We start from the raw sequence: 16,168 nt of genomic DNA, 5'->3' as shown, positions 1-16,168 counted from the left end.
AAAACTTCCCAGTTTTCAACAATCATTTCAACCATAAATAACTTTCCTTTGTTTGTCTTCCATGTACTGTAATCCATTTTGTGGTAAAGATAGTAAGGGGAAGCATGGTGTTTCCTGCTCTCAGTAATAATAATTACAATAATCCTTACATTTGATATAACACTTTTCATGTCTTCTAGGCGCCTCAAAGCACTTCACAGAGTAAAGCGAATTGACTGTATATTTCTGGGTGAAACGTGGCAGCCAATTGCCCACAGCAGTGTCCCACAAACAGTCGTGAATTGAGTGACCAAATTATTATTGTTTTTTTTGAGTGATTATTTTCCCCGGAAAAGCGATCCGCCAATCGACTAACAACTGGGTTCCTATTACTATTTACTACTGGTAAACAGAGACGTGTGAAGTAAGCAAACTTGCCCAATGTTTTGGCCTGCTGGGAATCGAACCCAGGTCTCTCACTTGCGAGGTGAGTGCTCTAACCACTGAGCTACAGGACTCCACTATGTAAGACTTCAGATTTGTTTTTCTTTGCATTATTTAAAACAATGCAACTAACACGAGGAATGCATTAAGTAACTTGGGAGGAAAAATTAGATGTCAATCACAGGAGATCAAGGCAGTGGCAGCCATGTTTAATTTTCTCACCAGGCATTGTGAAACCTCAAATTAAATGGAACAGTTTCATAAACCAGCAGGTGGTCAACCTGAGTGCTGAGCCTGGATCAAGGCACCAGGTCTCAGCATAAACAGGATATTAGACTGGGACAATGAATCGGCGAGCAATAAAGAGTGAGTGTAATGGATAGCATCAACCAGCAAATAGGATGTGGAACTCAGACACAGGATTAAATAGAAACAAAGGAAACAACAACACAATTACATTTATATAGCGTCTTCCACATTGGAAGGATGTCCCAAGGTGCTGGACAGTTAAGAATTTGCACACAAGCTGGGGGTTGGAATCTGCATTTTATTCTTTAAAGTTTAGAAGGTAAATAAAAACTGGATAAATAAATAAATAAATAAATCCTTCATGGGATTTGATGCTTTCTGTGTTGCTGGATTAAGGGAATAGGGAATGTTTTCTGTGGATGAAAAATATTGTGGAGTTTTTGCTTGATTGGTTTCGGGCTCCAGAAAGTCTCTAGGCATAACTTTTGAAAAGGAGATATAGTCGGATGAGAGAAAGTCCTTGATAATGCACACTTTTGGGTGGTTTGTGAAAAAAGTGGGTTTTATGGCTTTGCATGGACGTTTTGTAATATGCTTATGTTCCCATTGAAATAGGAGAAGCAAGAATGACCAAAACTTAGAGTAAACCGATGAACAAGAGATACAAGTACAGGGATAGAATATGAGTTTTGAAATACAGGAGAAATTGTTTTCTGTACATTATTGCACAGAGCAATAAGCCCAACTCTTTCTTGGAACCTATGACAAATTTTGTAGCAAATTATCACAACAACAAAACTAAACAATAGGATCTTCCAAAATCAGATCAAATCTTCCCCCATATTAATACCAGGCTCTTAAAATATTATTCTGACTAACTGTATATTGAACAAATATATGCCGAGAACAGATTTACAATTTTATTGAAGCATGTAATTACAATATTACAACAATCCTGAATTAATATGTAATATGACAATATATGAAACAGGGTGTTGTGTTCTAAATTATTCCCGATAAATGTTAAAACCACTCCTAAAAAGCATCATATTGGCAATGTTACTTGACTGTACATTTCACAATAGTATATTAGGTTTTGCTGGGAATATATGACTGCAATATCAGTGTGCATTTGCATAATTGGTTTGCAAAGACAGCAACGTCTTAAACAAATCTGCACTTTATTTTATTAAAGTTTAGAAAGTAAGTTTTGAAAAAGAAAACACTAAATGAGAATCACATCTTGCACCACTTACAGCTTATTAATGCATTATTTTTATGAAAACATCTTGCAGGGAAAAAATATTTTCCGAGTATACAACCAAGACCATTATTCTATCTGTAAGTGTGGTATTAATTAACGTGTATACAGTTGAGTATATTTTAGTGTTTACACTAGGTAACTTTGTGAATTACAAACATAGAAAATAATTTTACAAAGTTCTCTTTGATTCACAGGAAAGTAATTATAAAAAGAGCACCTGTTGTATTTAGTGGCAGTGTTTACTTGTATAAATGCTTTTTTCCCCAAAAAATCACAGAACATTAGAAAACACTTATTATGAGTTGCCCCCACATGATTGCTTCTTTTTTCAGCTTGTTTTTCTTCCACTTGTTACATTTCTCTCTGTTGTATTTTACAGGGAATCACAAACGAAATCTTTGGTCCAAAGAATATGTTTCTGAAATAGAACAAGATTCAGTAGTGTTATGGAGATAAATAAATGTCACCCTCTTCTCAATTCCTTCCAGCGCATATTTTAGTATTGATTTGTGAAATAATTCAATGGACCACACTAGTGTGTTCTCTTGTACCCAAGGTACATGATTGAATTCTGGCAGTTTATTAGATTTACTCTTTGTGCCATATGTTAGTGAAAGCGTGTAATTATGTTCGAGATTTCTACAATTTTTACTTTCCTTGGAATTTAAAGAACACAAAGAAATTAAACAATAATGTACGGTGAAGATCAAATTTAAGGAACAATTTATTGGTCAGATTGTAAATTTTCTCACAATTTTTCAATCATCGGAATACCTCCCCCATCAAATAAAATCACAATATGTCATACAGGGCAATCCCATTATAATAGGTCCAGGCATAGTGTGGCTTTCCTCATCGCGCTCGAGTCCTGTGAACCAATCCTAACCGGAAATACAGTACACCTGGCTTCTGATTTTGACCTCTGGGTCACAGGCTGTTGCTGCCATCACTTTTCTAAAGAAGTGGCATCACTTCTTGTGCAGTGTGCAGGAAGTGATATCAGCAGCGGCCTGACAACACAGAAGTTGGATATATCTTGTCTACTTAGAGTTCTTCCACCAAAATTCAAATCCCTTGCACCTATAACAATATGCATTGTTTCTATTTTGCTATAGCGAATATTGAAATGCATATATAGTTATGTGTAATAAATTGCAAATTATTGGTGCATTCAAGATGTAGTGTTTATATAAAGATAAGGAATGTCACACATCTCATACTTGAGTTTAACTGGTCAATCACCTAATTTGTCTCTTTGTGAGGCATTACTGGTGCAAATGGCTGCTGCAGTGGCAGACATAAACAGTTACTACACTTGACTATAATTTCCTGTGACGCGATTTGAAAAGTTTGATAAGGCACTATAACAAAATTGTAAGGTTTTTCTCCTTTTGAGGAGAGATGGGAGAAAGTTAGAGTGAGATTTTTTTCATAAGGCCACGTTATAGTACAGTGTAGTTGTTCATCAGCATCATTAGCTGCAGTTAATCCATCATCTACAGTAAAGGCAATCTCAATAATAATAATAAATTGATCGACTATCGAATAATAAATTAAACGACTATTTGTGGGACACTGCTGTGTGCAATTGGCTGCCGTATTTTGCTCACAAAATACACAGTCAATTCACTTTGCAGTATATTCTGTGAAGCACTTGAGACGTCTCAAAGATGTTTAATGTTTAATGTATAATAAAATACATCACATTTAAGAAAAAGATCCATTACTTTTTTACTCGATTCTGAGTGAGGGTACAATTAATCTGAACTTGCTGAGCAGGCTACTGTAGCCTGTTCCTAGCCAGATGTATTTCCTAAACAGTTGGTGGTGCAGTGGCAGAAATCCAAGGCAAACCACATATGTCCATCCAGCTGATGAAGAGACTGAGAGAGAGAGGGGTGAGGGAGAAGAGAGAGCAGAACAAAGCATTTGTTAATATATTGCATTTGAAATACGGACTCATCACGTAAAAAAATCTCAAAGCGCTTCAGAGATGTCTTGGTAAATATAGAAACTGCATTTGTCTACAAACATGCCCATCACTAGAGTATCCAAACCAGACTGAATGGTCTACAAAAGTATGTCATCTACATATGGAAATTTCCCTGAGGCTATCTCTCCCTGAGGGACCAACCTGCTTATCTAAATAGAGTATCAGTTGCAGGTTGAGCCAAGGAGCTGGCCAATGGGTTTGTGCTAGCAAACACCACAGCCAATTTTCACACAGCAATGTCCTACAAACAGCCAGAGTCTCACAACCCTCTATGTGAAGAAATGTTTTCAGATCTGACTTGAAAAATGTTCCTCATGCAAAAATCACTTGAGGAAATTGTGTCCTTGTATGATATCCTACTGGCAGACTTTGAATCATGTGTTACTGAATCCTGGAGCAGGAACCTTGGCTGATTCACTTTCCTTTGCTGGCCCAATGATACAAAACAGGGGTTAACGGTTGGTGGCTCCACTGCTGGGCTTGGCTGGGATGCGAAAACAGCACAGACCAGTACTCAAACCTGGAATCTTCACGGTATCCATACTTCACATCATTTCCCAATGAGTTTGGGAAAATGGTGACATGTTTGTCAATGGAATGTCTGAATTGAGCCAGCCCACTATGGCAGTCCCGGTAGTCCGGTTCCCGAGCCAGGTGGGTCCGCAGTATTCCAGGGCACTGCTGATGACAGCACACCCAGCCTGGCTCATCAACAGGACCTGGAAGGGCAGACCAGTCACTGGGGAATCCTTGACAGCTCCTGTTAACCTTCAAACCAAAGCCCTAATGGGTAGGGTGGTCCAAGCCGGATAAGCAGTGGCAAAGCTTGCCAGACAGCAATATCAATTTAGCTGGTTAGACTCCAGTAGTACCTCAACATACACTCTAGGGTCCCCAAGCATTGGCTCTTAACCAAACTGTACCAAATACTTTCCAGAATTATGTAAGCAGGATGTGTCCTCCAGGGAGAGAGTGCACATTCCATTCCAACAATCTATCTCTGGACAGGCAGGATTCATGGAAATCTCAGCTTGGTTTGGATACTTTTAAGCATGATGATGGGTTTCCGCATGTGTCAGATACCCGGCTGACCAAAAAAAAATCCCAATGAGTCATCAAGTGGACCATAGACCCATCAAAATTTATAGCACAGAAGAACAACAACAAGATTCCATTTATAAAGCGCCTTTCACGTCGGGAGGACGTCCCAAGGCGCTGGACAGTTGGGTCAGGACCCGAGCCGGGGTAAAACGGTCAGGGTGAGGGGAGGGAAGGGAGGGAGGGAGTGAGGAGGGGGTAGAGAGTCGAGAGGGGAGCTGAAGGCACCGTCAAAGAGAAAGGTCTTGAGACCGGCCTTAAAGGAGGAAAGGGAGGAGGCAAGAAGAAGGCCATTCAGCTCATCTGATTTGTGCTGGCTCTTGTAAGGTCATTCCTTTAAGTCCCATTTACATGCCCTTTCCCTATACCCCTGAGTTTGCAATTATTACTCTTAAGAGCAAGTAAATAAAAAATACTTTTGAGTGGTCTGTCCTTTGAAATAAGCAAGAATATAAAACAAATAATCCTTGCATTTGATAGTGTGTCTGTAATGCCAAAATGTCTCAAAGCACTTAACAACTAATTGTTATTAAGTGCAGTGACATTTTATTCTTCATTTTATAAGAAGAAGAATCCTTGCTTTTAATAATACTGTAATAATAATCCTTGCATTTCATATAGTGCCTTTCATATCAAGAGTCTCAAAGTGTAATGATGGTAGTTTGTAAGCAAATGTGGCAGCCAATTTGTGCACAGCAGTGTCCCACAAACAGCCACAAAGTGGATGACCAATTATATTTGGAGATTGTTGGCTTTGACACAAGGAACTCCCTGATCGTTTTTTCACTAGAGACATGAGATCTTTAAAATCCGCCTGAACGGGCCGATCTGGTCTTGGTTTCAACATAATTTTGTCAATCGATAGTGATTCTGTGCCTCTGCGTATTACTCTTTCTTTTAAATTCAAGAGAAACTTGCTATATAACTCGCTATATAAATACAAGTTGTTGTTGTTATAGTGCTCATTTGCAACTCAGTAATAATAATATAAATCCTTGCATTTGATAAAGCACATCATCACTTTGTCGAGATGCCTCAAAGCGCTTCACAGAATATACTGTAAAGTGAATTGACTGTATATTTTGTGGGAGAAACGGTGTTAGGCTAATTGGGGAAAATTTGTCAATGGTGAATGAGTAAGTGATTCTGAATGTCAAGGTTTTTTGGGGCTGGAAATCTTAATACAGTACATGGTTAGCTGTGGCGATGCTCAGGCGTGCACCCTAGTGGCAAGAAGGTGACCTACTTGGGGCAGCAGAGCAACTCCCTGAAATTGCAGAAACAGACGACTTCGCAGTTGTCCCCATCCCAGAAGTGACCGTCCAGACCCTCGTCTATGGGTCGCAAATGCTCGGTGCCCTCGGGGATGTTGTGGCAGTTCAGGTCCTTCAGCAGCTTCTTGTAACATGAGAGACGATTGGCAGGACTGGCATCAGCAGCCAGCAAACTGCACACGAGCACAACCACGATCAGCAGTTTCATCTTCAGTCTGTGAGAACACACCAAACACACATACAGTCTCTGAGAAAAACACCACACACACACATACAGTCCGTGGGACACACCACACACACATATAGTTTGTGGGACACACAACACACACATACAGTCTGTGAGAATCACACCACACACACATACAGTCTGTGGGACACACTACACACACATACAGTCTGTGAGAAACACACCATACACACATACAGTCTATGGGGTCTGTGAGAAACACACCACACACACATACAGTCTGTGGGACACACCACACTCACAGACTGGATGTGGGTGTGGTGTGTCCCACAGACTGTATGTGTTTGGTTTGTTTCTCACAGACTGTATGTGTGCGTGGTGTGTTCTCTCAGACTGTATGTGTGTGTGGTGTGTTTCTCACAGACTGTATGTGTGTGTGTGCCCCACAGACACACCACACACATATACAGTCTGTGGAACACACCAGACACACATAGAGTCTGCGGGACACACACCACACACATACAGTCTGTGAGACACACACCACGCACACATACAGTCTGTGAGAAATACACCACACACACATACAGTCTGTCGGACACACCACACACACATGCAGTTTGTGAGAAACACACCCCACACATACAATTTGTGTGGCACACCACACACACACATACAGTCTGTGAGAAACACCACACAGACATACAGTCTGTGAGAAACACACCACACACATCGAGTCTATGGGACACACCACACACATGTACAGTTTGTGAGAAACACACCACACACACATACAGTCTGTGGGACACACCACACACACATACAGTCTGTCAGAAACATACTGCACACACATACAGTTTGTGAGAAACACACCCCACACATACAATTTGTGTGACACACCACACACACATACAGTCTGAGGGACACACCACACACAAATACAGTCTGAGGGACACACCACACACAAATACAGTCTGTGGGACACACCACACACACATACACTCTGTGAGACACACCACACACACATACAGTCTGTGAGAAACATACCACACACACATACAGTCTGTGAGAAACACACCACACACACATACAGTCTGTGAGACACACACCACACACCCATACAGTCTGTGGGACACACCACACACATATACAGTCTGTGGGACACACCGCACACATATACAGTTTGTGTGAAACACACCACACACACATACAGTCTGTGAGAAACACACCACACACACATACAGTTTGTGAGAAACACACCACACATATACAGTCTGTGGGATTCACCACACACACATACAGTCTGTGAGACACACACCACACACACATACAGTCTGTGGGACACACACCACACACACATACAGTCTGTGAGAAACACACCACATACACATACAGTCTGTGAGACACACACCACACACACATACAGTCTGTGAGAAACACACCACATACACATACAGTCTGTGAGACACACACCACACATATATACACTGTGTGAGACACACACCACACACACATATAGTCTTTGGGACACATCACACACACATACAGTCTGTGGGACACACCACGCACGCATACAGTCTGTGAGACACACACCACACACACATACAGTCTGTGAGAAACACACCACATACACATACAGTCTGTGAGAAATAAACCACACACACATAGAGTCTGTGGGACACACACCACACACATACACTCTGTGGGACCCACCACACACATACAGTTTGTGAGACACACACCACACACACATACAGTCTGTGAGAAATAAACCACACACACATACAGTCTGTGGGACACACCACACACACATACAGTCTGTGAGAAACACACCAAACACACATACAGTCTGTGGGGCACACCACACACACACATACAGTCTGTGAGAAACACACCACACACATAGAGTCTGTGGGACACACCACACACATGTACAGTTTGTGAGAAACACACCCCACACACATACAGTCTGTGGGACACACCACACACATATACAGACTGCGGAACACACCACACACACATAGAGTCTATGGGACACACCACACACATGTACAGTTTGTGAGAACACAACACACACACATACAGCCTGTGGGGCACACCACACACACACATACAGTCTGTGAGAAACACACCAGACATACAGTCTGTGAGAACACAACACACACATATACAGACTGCGGAACACACCACACACATATGCAGTCTGTGAGAAACACACCACACACACATACAGTCTGTGGGACACACCACACACATATGCAGTCTGTGGGACACACCGCACACACATACAGTCTGTGGGACACAACACACACACATACAGTCTGTGGGACACAAACCACACACACATACAGTCTATGGGACACAAACCACACACACATACAGTCTGTGGGACACACACCACACACATACACTCTGTGGGACACACACCACACACATACAGTTTGTGAGACACACACCACACACACATACAGTCTGTGAGAAATAAACCACACACATACAGTCTGTGGGACACACCACAAACATATACAGTCTGTGAGAAATAAACCACACACACATACAGTCAGTGGGACACACCAAGAACATATACAGTGTGTGGGACACACCACACCCACATACAGTCTGTGAGAAACACACCCCACACATACAATTTGTGTGACACACCACACACACATACAGTCTGTGGGAAACACACCACACACACATACAGTTTGTGAGAAACACACCACACATATACAGTCTGTGGGATTCACCACACACACACATACAGTCTGTGAGACACACACCACACACACATACAGTCTGTGGGACACACACCACACACACATACAGTCTGTGAGAAACACACCACATACACATACAGTCTGTGAGACACACACCACACACACATACAGTCTGTGAGAAACACACCACATACACATACAGTCTGTGAGACACACACCACACATATATACACTGTGTGAGACACACACCACACACACATATAGTCTTTGGGACACATCACACACACATACAGTCTGTGGGACACACCACGCACACATACAGTCTGTGAGACACACACCACACACACATACAGTCTGTGAGAAACACACCACATACACATACAGTCTGTGAGAAATAAACCACACAAACATAGAGTCTGTGGGACACACACCACACACATACACTCTGTGGGACCCACCACACACATACAGTTTGTGAGACACACACCACACACACATACAGTCTGTGAGAAATAAACCACACACACATACAGTCTGTGGGACACACCACAAACATATAGTCTGTGAGAAATAAACCACACACACATACAGTCTGTGGGACACACCACACACACACATACAGTCTGTGAGAAACACACCACACACATAGAGTCTGTGGGACACACCACACACATGTACAGTTTGTGAGAAACACACCCCACACACATACAGTCTGTGGGACACACCACACACATATACAGACTGCGGAACACACCACACACACATAGAGTCTATGGGACACACCACACACATGTACAGTTTGTGAGAACACAACACACACACATACAGTCTGTGGGGCACACCACACACACATACAGTCTGTGAGAAACACCACACAGACATACAGTCTGTGAGAAACACACCACACACATATACAGACTGCGGAACACACCACACACATATGCAGTCTGTGAGAAACACACCACACACACATACAGTCTGTGGGACACACCACACACACATACAGTCTGTGAGAAACACACCACACACACACATACAGTCTGTGAGAAACACCACACAGACATACAGTCTGTGAGAAACACACCACACACATATACAGACTGCGGAACACACCACACACATATACAGTCTGTGAGAAACACACCACACACACATACAGTCTGTGGGACACACCACACACATATGCAGTCTGTGGGACATACCGCACACACATACAGTCTGTGGGACACAACACACACACATACAGTCTGTGGGACACAAACCACACACACATACAGTCTATGGGACACAAACCACACACACATACAGTCTGTGGGACACACACCAGACACATACACTCTGTGGGACACACACCACACACATACAGTTTGTGAGACACACACCACACACACATACAGTCTGTGAGAAATAAACCACACACATACAGTCTGTGGGACACACCACAAACATATACAGTCTGTGAGAAATAAACCACACACACATACAGTCAGTGGGACACACCACAAACATATACAGTGTGTGGGACACACCACACCCACATACAGTCTGTGAGAAACACACCCCACACATACAATTTGTGTGACACACCACACACACATACAGTCTGTGGGACACACACCACACACACATACAGTCTGTGAGAACACAACACACACACATACAGTCTGTGAGAAACACCACACAGACATACAGTCTGTGAGAAACACACCACACACATCGAGTCTATGGGACACACCACACACATGTACAGTTTGTGAGAAACACACCACACACACATACAGTCTGTGGGACACACCACACACACATACAGTCTGTGAGAAACACACCACACACACATACAGTCTGTGAGACATACACCACACACACATACAGTCTGTGGGACACACCACACACATATACAGTCTGTGGGACACACCACACACACATACAGTCTGTGGGACACACCACACACATATACAATCTGTGGGACACACCGCACACATATACAGTTTGTGTGAAACACACCACACACACATACAGTCTGTGAGAAACACACCTCACATGTACAGTCTATGGGATTCACCACACACACATAGAGTCTGTGGGACACACCACATACACATACAGTCTGTGAGGCACACCACACATACAGTCTGTGAGAACACAACACACACACATACAGTCTGTGGGGCACACCACACACACACATACAGTCTGTGAGAAACACACCACACACATAGAGTCTGTGGGACACACCACACACATATACAGACTGCGGAACACACCACACACACATAGAGTCTGTGGGACACACCACACACATGTACAGTTTGTGAGAAACACACCCCACACATACAGTTTGTGTGACACACCACACACAAATACAGTCTGTGAGAGACACACCACACACACATACAGTCTGTGAGAAACACACCACACACACATACAGTCTGTGGGACACACCACACACACATATGCAGTCTGTGGGACACACCGCACACACATACAGTCTGTGGGACACAACACACACACATACAGTCTGTGGGACACAAACCACACACACATACAGTCTATGGACACAAACCACACACACATACAGTCTGTGGGACACACACCACACACACATATAGACTGTGAGAACACACCACACACATACACTCTGTGGGACACATCACACACACATACACTCTGTGGAACACAACACACACACATACAGTTTGTGAGAAACACACCACACATATACAGTCTGTGGGACACAAACCACACACACATACAGTCTGTGGGACACAAACCACACACACATACAGTCTGTGGGACACACCACGCACACATACAGTCTGTGAGACACACACCACACACACATACAGTCTGTGAGAAACACACCACATACACATACAGTCTGTGAGAAATAAACCACACAAACATAGAGTCTGTGGGACACACACCACACACATACACTCTGTGGGACCCACCACACACATACAGTTTGTGAGACACACACCACACACACATACAGTCTGTGAGAAATAAACCACACACACATACAGTCTGTGGGACACACCACAAACATATAGTCTGTGAGAAATAAACCACACACACATACAGTCTGTGGGACACACCACACACACACATACAGTCTGTGAGAAACACACCACACACATAGAGTCTGTGGGACACACCACACACATGTACAGTTTGTGAGAAACACACCCCACACACATACAGTCTGTGGGACACACCACACACATATACAGACTGCGGAACACACCACACACACATAGAGTCTATGGACACACCACACACATGTACAGTTTGTGAGAACACAACACACACACATACAGTCTGTGGGGCACACCACACACACATACAGTCTGTGAGAAACACCACACAGACATACAGTCTGTGAGAAACACACCACACACATATACAGACTGCGGAACACACCACACACATATGCAGTCTGTGAGAAACACACCACACACACATACAGTCTGTGGGACACACCACACACACATACAGTCTGTGAGAAACACACCACACACACACATACAGTCTGTGAGAAACACCACACAGACATACAGTCTGTGAGAAACACACCACACACATATACAGACTGCGGAACACACCACACACATATACAGTCTGTGAGAAACACACCACACACACATACAGTCTGTGGGACACACCACACACATATGCAGTCTGTGGGACATACCGCACACACATACAGTCTGTGGGACACAACACACACACATACAGTCTGTGGGACACAAACCACACACACATACAGTCTATGGGACACAAACCACACACACATACAGTCTGTGGGACACACACCAGACACATACACTCTGTGGGACACACACCACACACATACAGTTTGTGAGACACACACCACACACACATACAGTCTGTGAGAAATAAACCACACACATACAGTCTGTGGGACACACCACAAACATATACAGTCTGTGAGAAATAAACCACACACACATACAGTCAGTGGGACACACCACAAACATATACAGTGTGTGGGACACACCACACCCACATACAGTCTGTGAGAAACACACCCCACACATACAATTTGTGTGACACACCACACACACATACAGTCTGTGGGACACACACCACACACACATACAGTCTGTGAGAACACAACACACACACATACAGTCTGTGAGAAACACCACACAGACATACAGTCTGTGAGAAACACACCACACACATCGAGTCTATGGGACACACCACACACATGTACAGTTTGTGAGAAACACACCACACACACATACAGTCTGTGGGACACACCACACACACATACAGTCTGTGAGAAACACACCACACACACATACAGTCTGTGAGACATACACCACACACACATACAGTCTGTGGGACACACCACACACATATACAGTCTGTGGGACACACCACACACACATACAGTCTGTGGGACACACCACACACATATACAATCTGTGGGACACACCGCACACATATACAGTTTGTGTGAAACACACCACACACACATACAGTCTGTGAGAAACACACCTCACATGTACAGTCTATGGGATTCACCACACACACATACAGTCTGTGAGGCACACCACACACACATACAGTCTGTGAGAAACACACCACACATATAGTCTGTGAGAACACAACACACACGCATACAGTCTGTGGGGCACACCACACACACACATACAGTCTGTGAGAAACACACCACACACATAGAGTCTGTGGGACACACCACACACATATACAGACTGCGGAACACACCACACACACATAGAGTCTGTGGGACACACCACACACATGTACAGTTTGTGAGAAACACACCCCACACATACAGTTTGTGTGACACACCACACACAAATACAGTCTGTGAGAGACACACCACACACACATACAGTCTGTGAGAAACACACCACACACACATACAGTCTGTGGGACACACCACACACACATATGCAGTCTGTGGGACACACCGCACACACATACAGTCTGTGGGACACAACACACACACATACAGTCTGTGGGACACAAACCACACACACATACAGTCTATGGGACACAAACCACACACACATACAGTCTGTGGGACACACACCACACACACATATAGACTGTGAGAACACACCACACACATACACTCTGTGGGACACATCACACACACATACACTCTGTGGAACACAACACACACACATACAGTTTGTGAGAAACACACCACACATATACAGTCTGTGGGACACAAACCACACACACATACAGTCTGTGGGACACAAACCACACACACATACAGTCTGTGGGACACACCACACACATATACAGACTGCGGAACACACCACACACACATAGAGTCTATGGGACACACCACACACATGTACAGTTTGTGAGAAACACACCACACATATACAGTTTGTGTGACACACCACACACACATACAGTCTGTGAGAGACGCACCACACACACATACAGTCTGTGAGAAACACACCACACACACATACAGTCTGTGAGAAACACACCACACACACATACAGTCTGTGGGACACACCACACACATATGCAGTCTGTGAGACACACCGCACACACATACAGTCTGTGGGACACAACACACACACATACAGTCTGTGGGACACAACACACACACATACAGTCTGTGGGACACAAACCACACTCACATACAGTCTATGGGACACAAACCACACACACATATAGTCTGTGGGACACACACCACACACACATACAGTGTGTGAGACACACACCACACACACATATAGACTGTGAGAACACACCACACACACATACACTCTGTGGGACACATCACACACACACATACACTCTGTGGGACACATCACACAATTTTATCACAAAGACGAGTTGATTTCCTTTCCCCCCCTCACCCCCTCCCCTCAAAACAATCCATTCTCATTACGGTTTCAGTAAATCAAATGCTAATCTTTATCCCAATACCACGATCCATAAAGGGAGAAATGTGCACCGATTGCAATACGGAAAAAAAATATGAATTATTATTTCTGTGGAGATCTGCAATGTCGAATAGCCTCAAACAATGCAAACGGAGGGTTGGTGGGTCCATGGAAAAGATGCATTCAGCCTCAGTCAGTGGGAACGGTGGCTACTGGATACAAATTAAAAAAAATAAATCTAGTATTTCGCACATTTATTCGCATCATCTTGAAAATAGCATCTTGACTTGTCATGGGAGTGAGTGGGGAGGGGAGGAGGATTGTGAGTGCAAAAATAATCTTTAATACCCAGTCACATATGGAACAAAGAGAAAAAAAAATCCAGGTCACTAAAGCAGCGTTGGATAACGCATTGCTGACATAACCATTTTGACTCGTCCCAAGTTATTGCATTTCTTAACGTTGGTGGAAGATGTTTTAACTGCACCACTGCAGAGAGGCTCAGACAGATTTCTTTTGTGGTGAACGCTGTCATTTTAGATGCGTTGCTATTGATTATTTCTTTGGAAGACGCCTTAAATGAAGCCCTGGTCTTGAAGCATCCACATGCAAAAAAAAAATAGGATGTCGAAGATGCTTTTTTTGTTAAAAAAAAGAAGAGCAAAAAAAAATCTTACCTTTTTTATTCCCCCACCCTCCACACAGGCAGTGCAGTGCAGTGTCAGTGTCAGTGTCAGTGCAGAGCTCGGTGTGTGCAGTGTGGCTGAATTCTCTTTCAGACCAGAGTTTTGCAGACAGGGCTACAAATGCGGCTTTGTGTTTCCCATTGCCCAGCCAAAACTGTCAGCCCCTCTCAGCTTGCTATTGCAATAACTAACTCCCTTCAGCACAACTACGTGTGCAATAAAAAAAAGCAGATCATAGCACCTTGGAAGGCAACAACCCTTCTCCCCAGATCAGCTGCTTTTGCAAAAACCGCACTCTCTCAGCAAGCCCTTATTTCCAGAATTTCTCAGCTCTTATTTTTTGCACTGAAATGCTGTACTAAAAA

At 43.5% G+C, this 16,168-nt stretch overlaps 1 protein-coding gene across 1 annotated transcript; it reads right to left on the bottom strand.

Moving 5' to 3' along the window:
• Positions 1–1,570: 1,570 nt before the first annotated feature.
• LOC103180228 (scrapie-responsive protein 1) lies at positions 1,571–15,826 on the bottom strand. Its single transcript, XM_007895949.2, has 3 exons — positions 15,795–15,826; positions 6,274–6,516; positions 1,571–2,354 (listed from the first exon to the last, which is right to left on the bottom strand). The coding sequence occupies exons 2-3, from the start codon at positions 6,507–6,509 to the stop codon at positions 2,288–2,290; spliced, it is 303 nt and encodes a 100-aa protein (XP_007894140.1). The 5' UTR covers positions 6,510–6,516; positions 15,795–15,826; the 3' UTR covers positions 1,571–2,287.
• Between the last annotated feature and the right edge of the window lie 342 nt (positions 15,827–16,168).

This window comes from Callorhinchus milii, unplaced genomic scaffold, assembly GCF_018977255.1.
Source record: "Callorhinchus milii isolate IMCB2004 unplaced genomic scaffold, IMCB_Cmil_1.0 Scaffold1, whole genome shotgun sequence".
Lineage (NCBI taxonomy): Eukaryota > Metazoa > Chordata > Chondrichthyes > Chimaeriformes > Callorhinchidae > Callorhinchus > Callorhinchus milii.
The sequence above is the reverse complement of the archived record's forward strand: the minus strand, read 5'-3'. Positions and strand labels throughout refer to the sequence as shown.

Excerpts from the sequence above, each read along its gene's own strand:
- LOC103180228 (XM_007895949.2), bottom strand. The coding sequence starts at position 6,509 with ATGAAACTGCTGATCGTGGTTGTGCTCGTGTGCAGTTTGCTGGCTGCT. Across the intron at positions 2,355-6,273 it reads GAGTTGCTCTGCTGCCCCAA|AAACATATTCTTTGGACCAA; the intron begins GTAGGTCACCTT and ends GTTCTATTTCAG.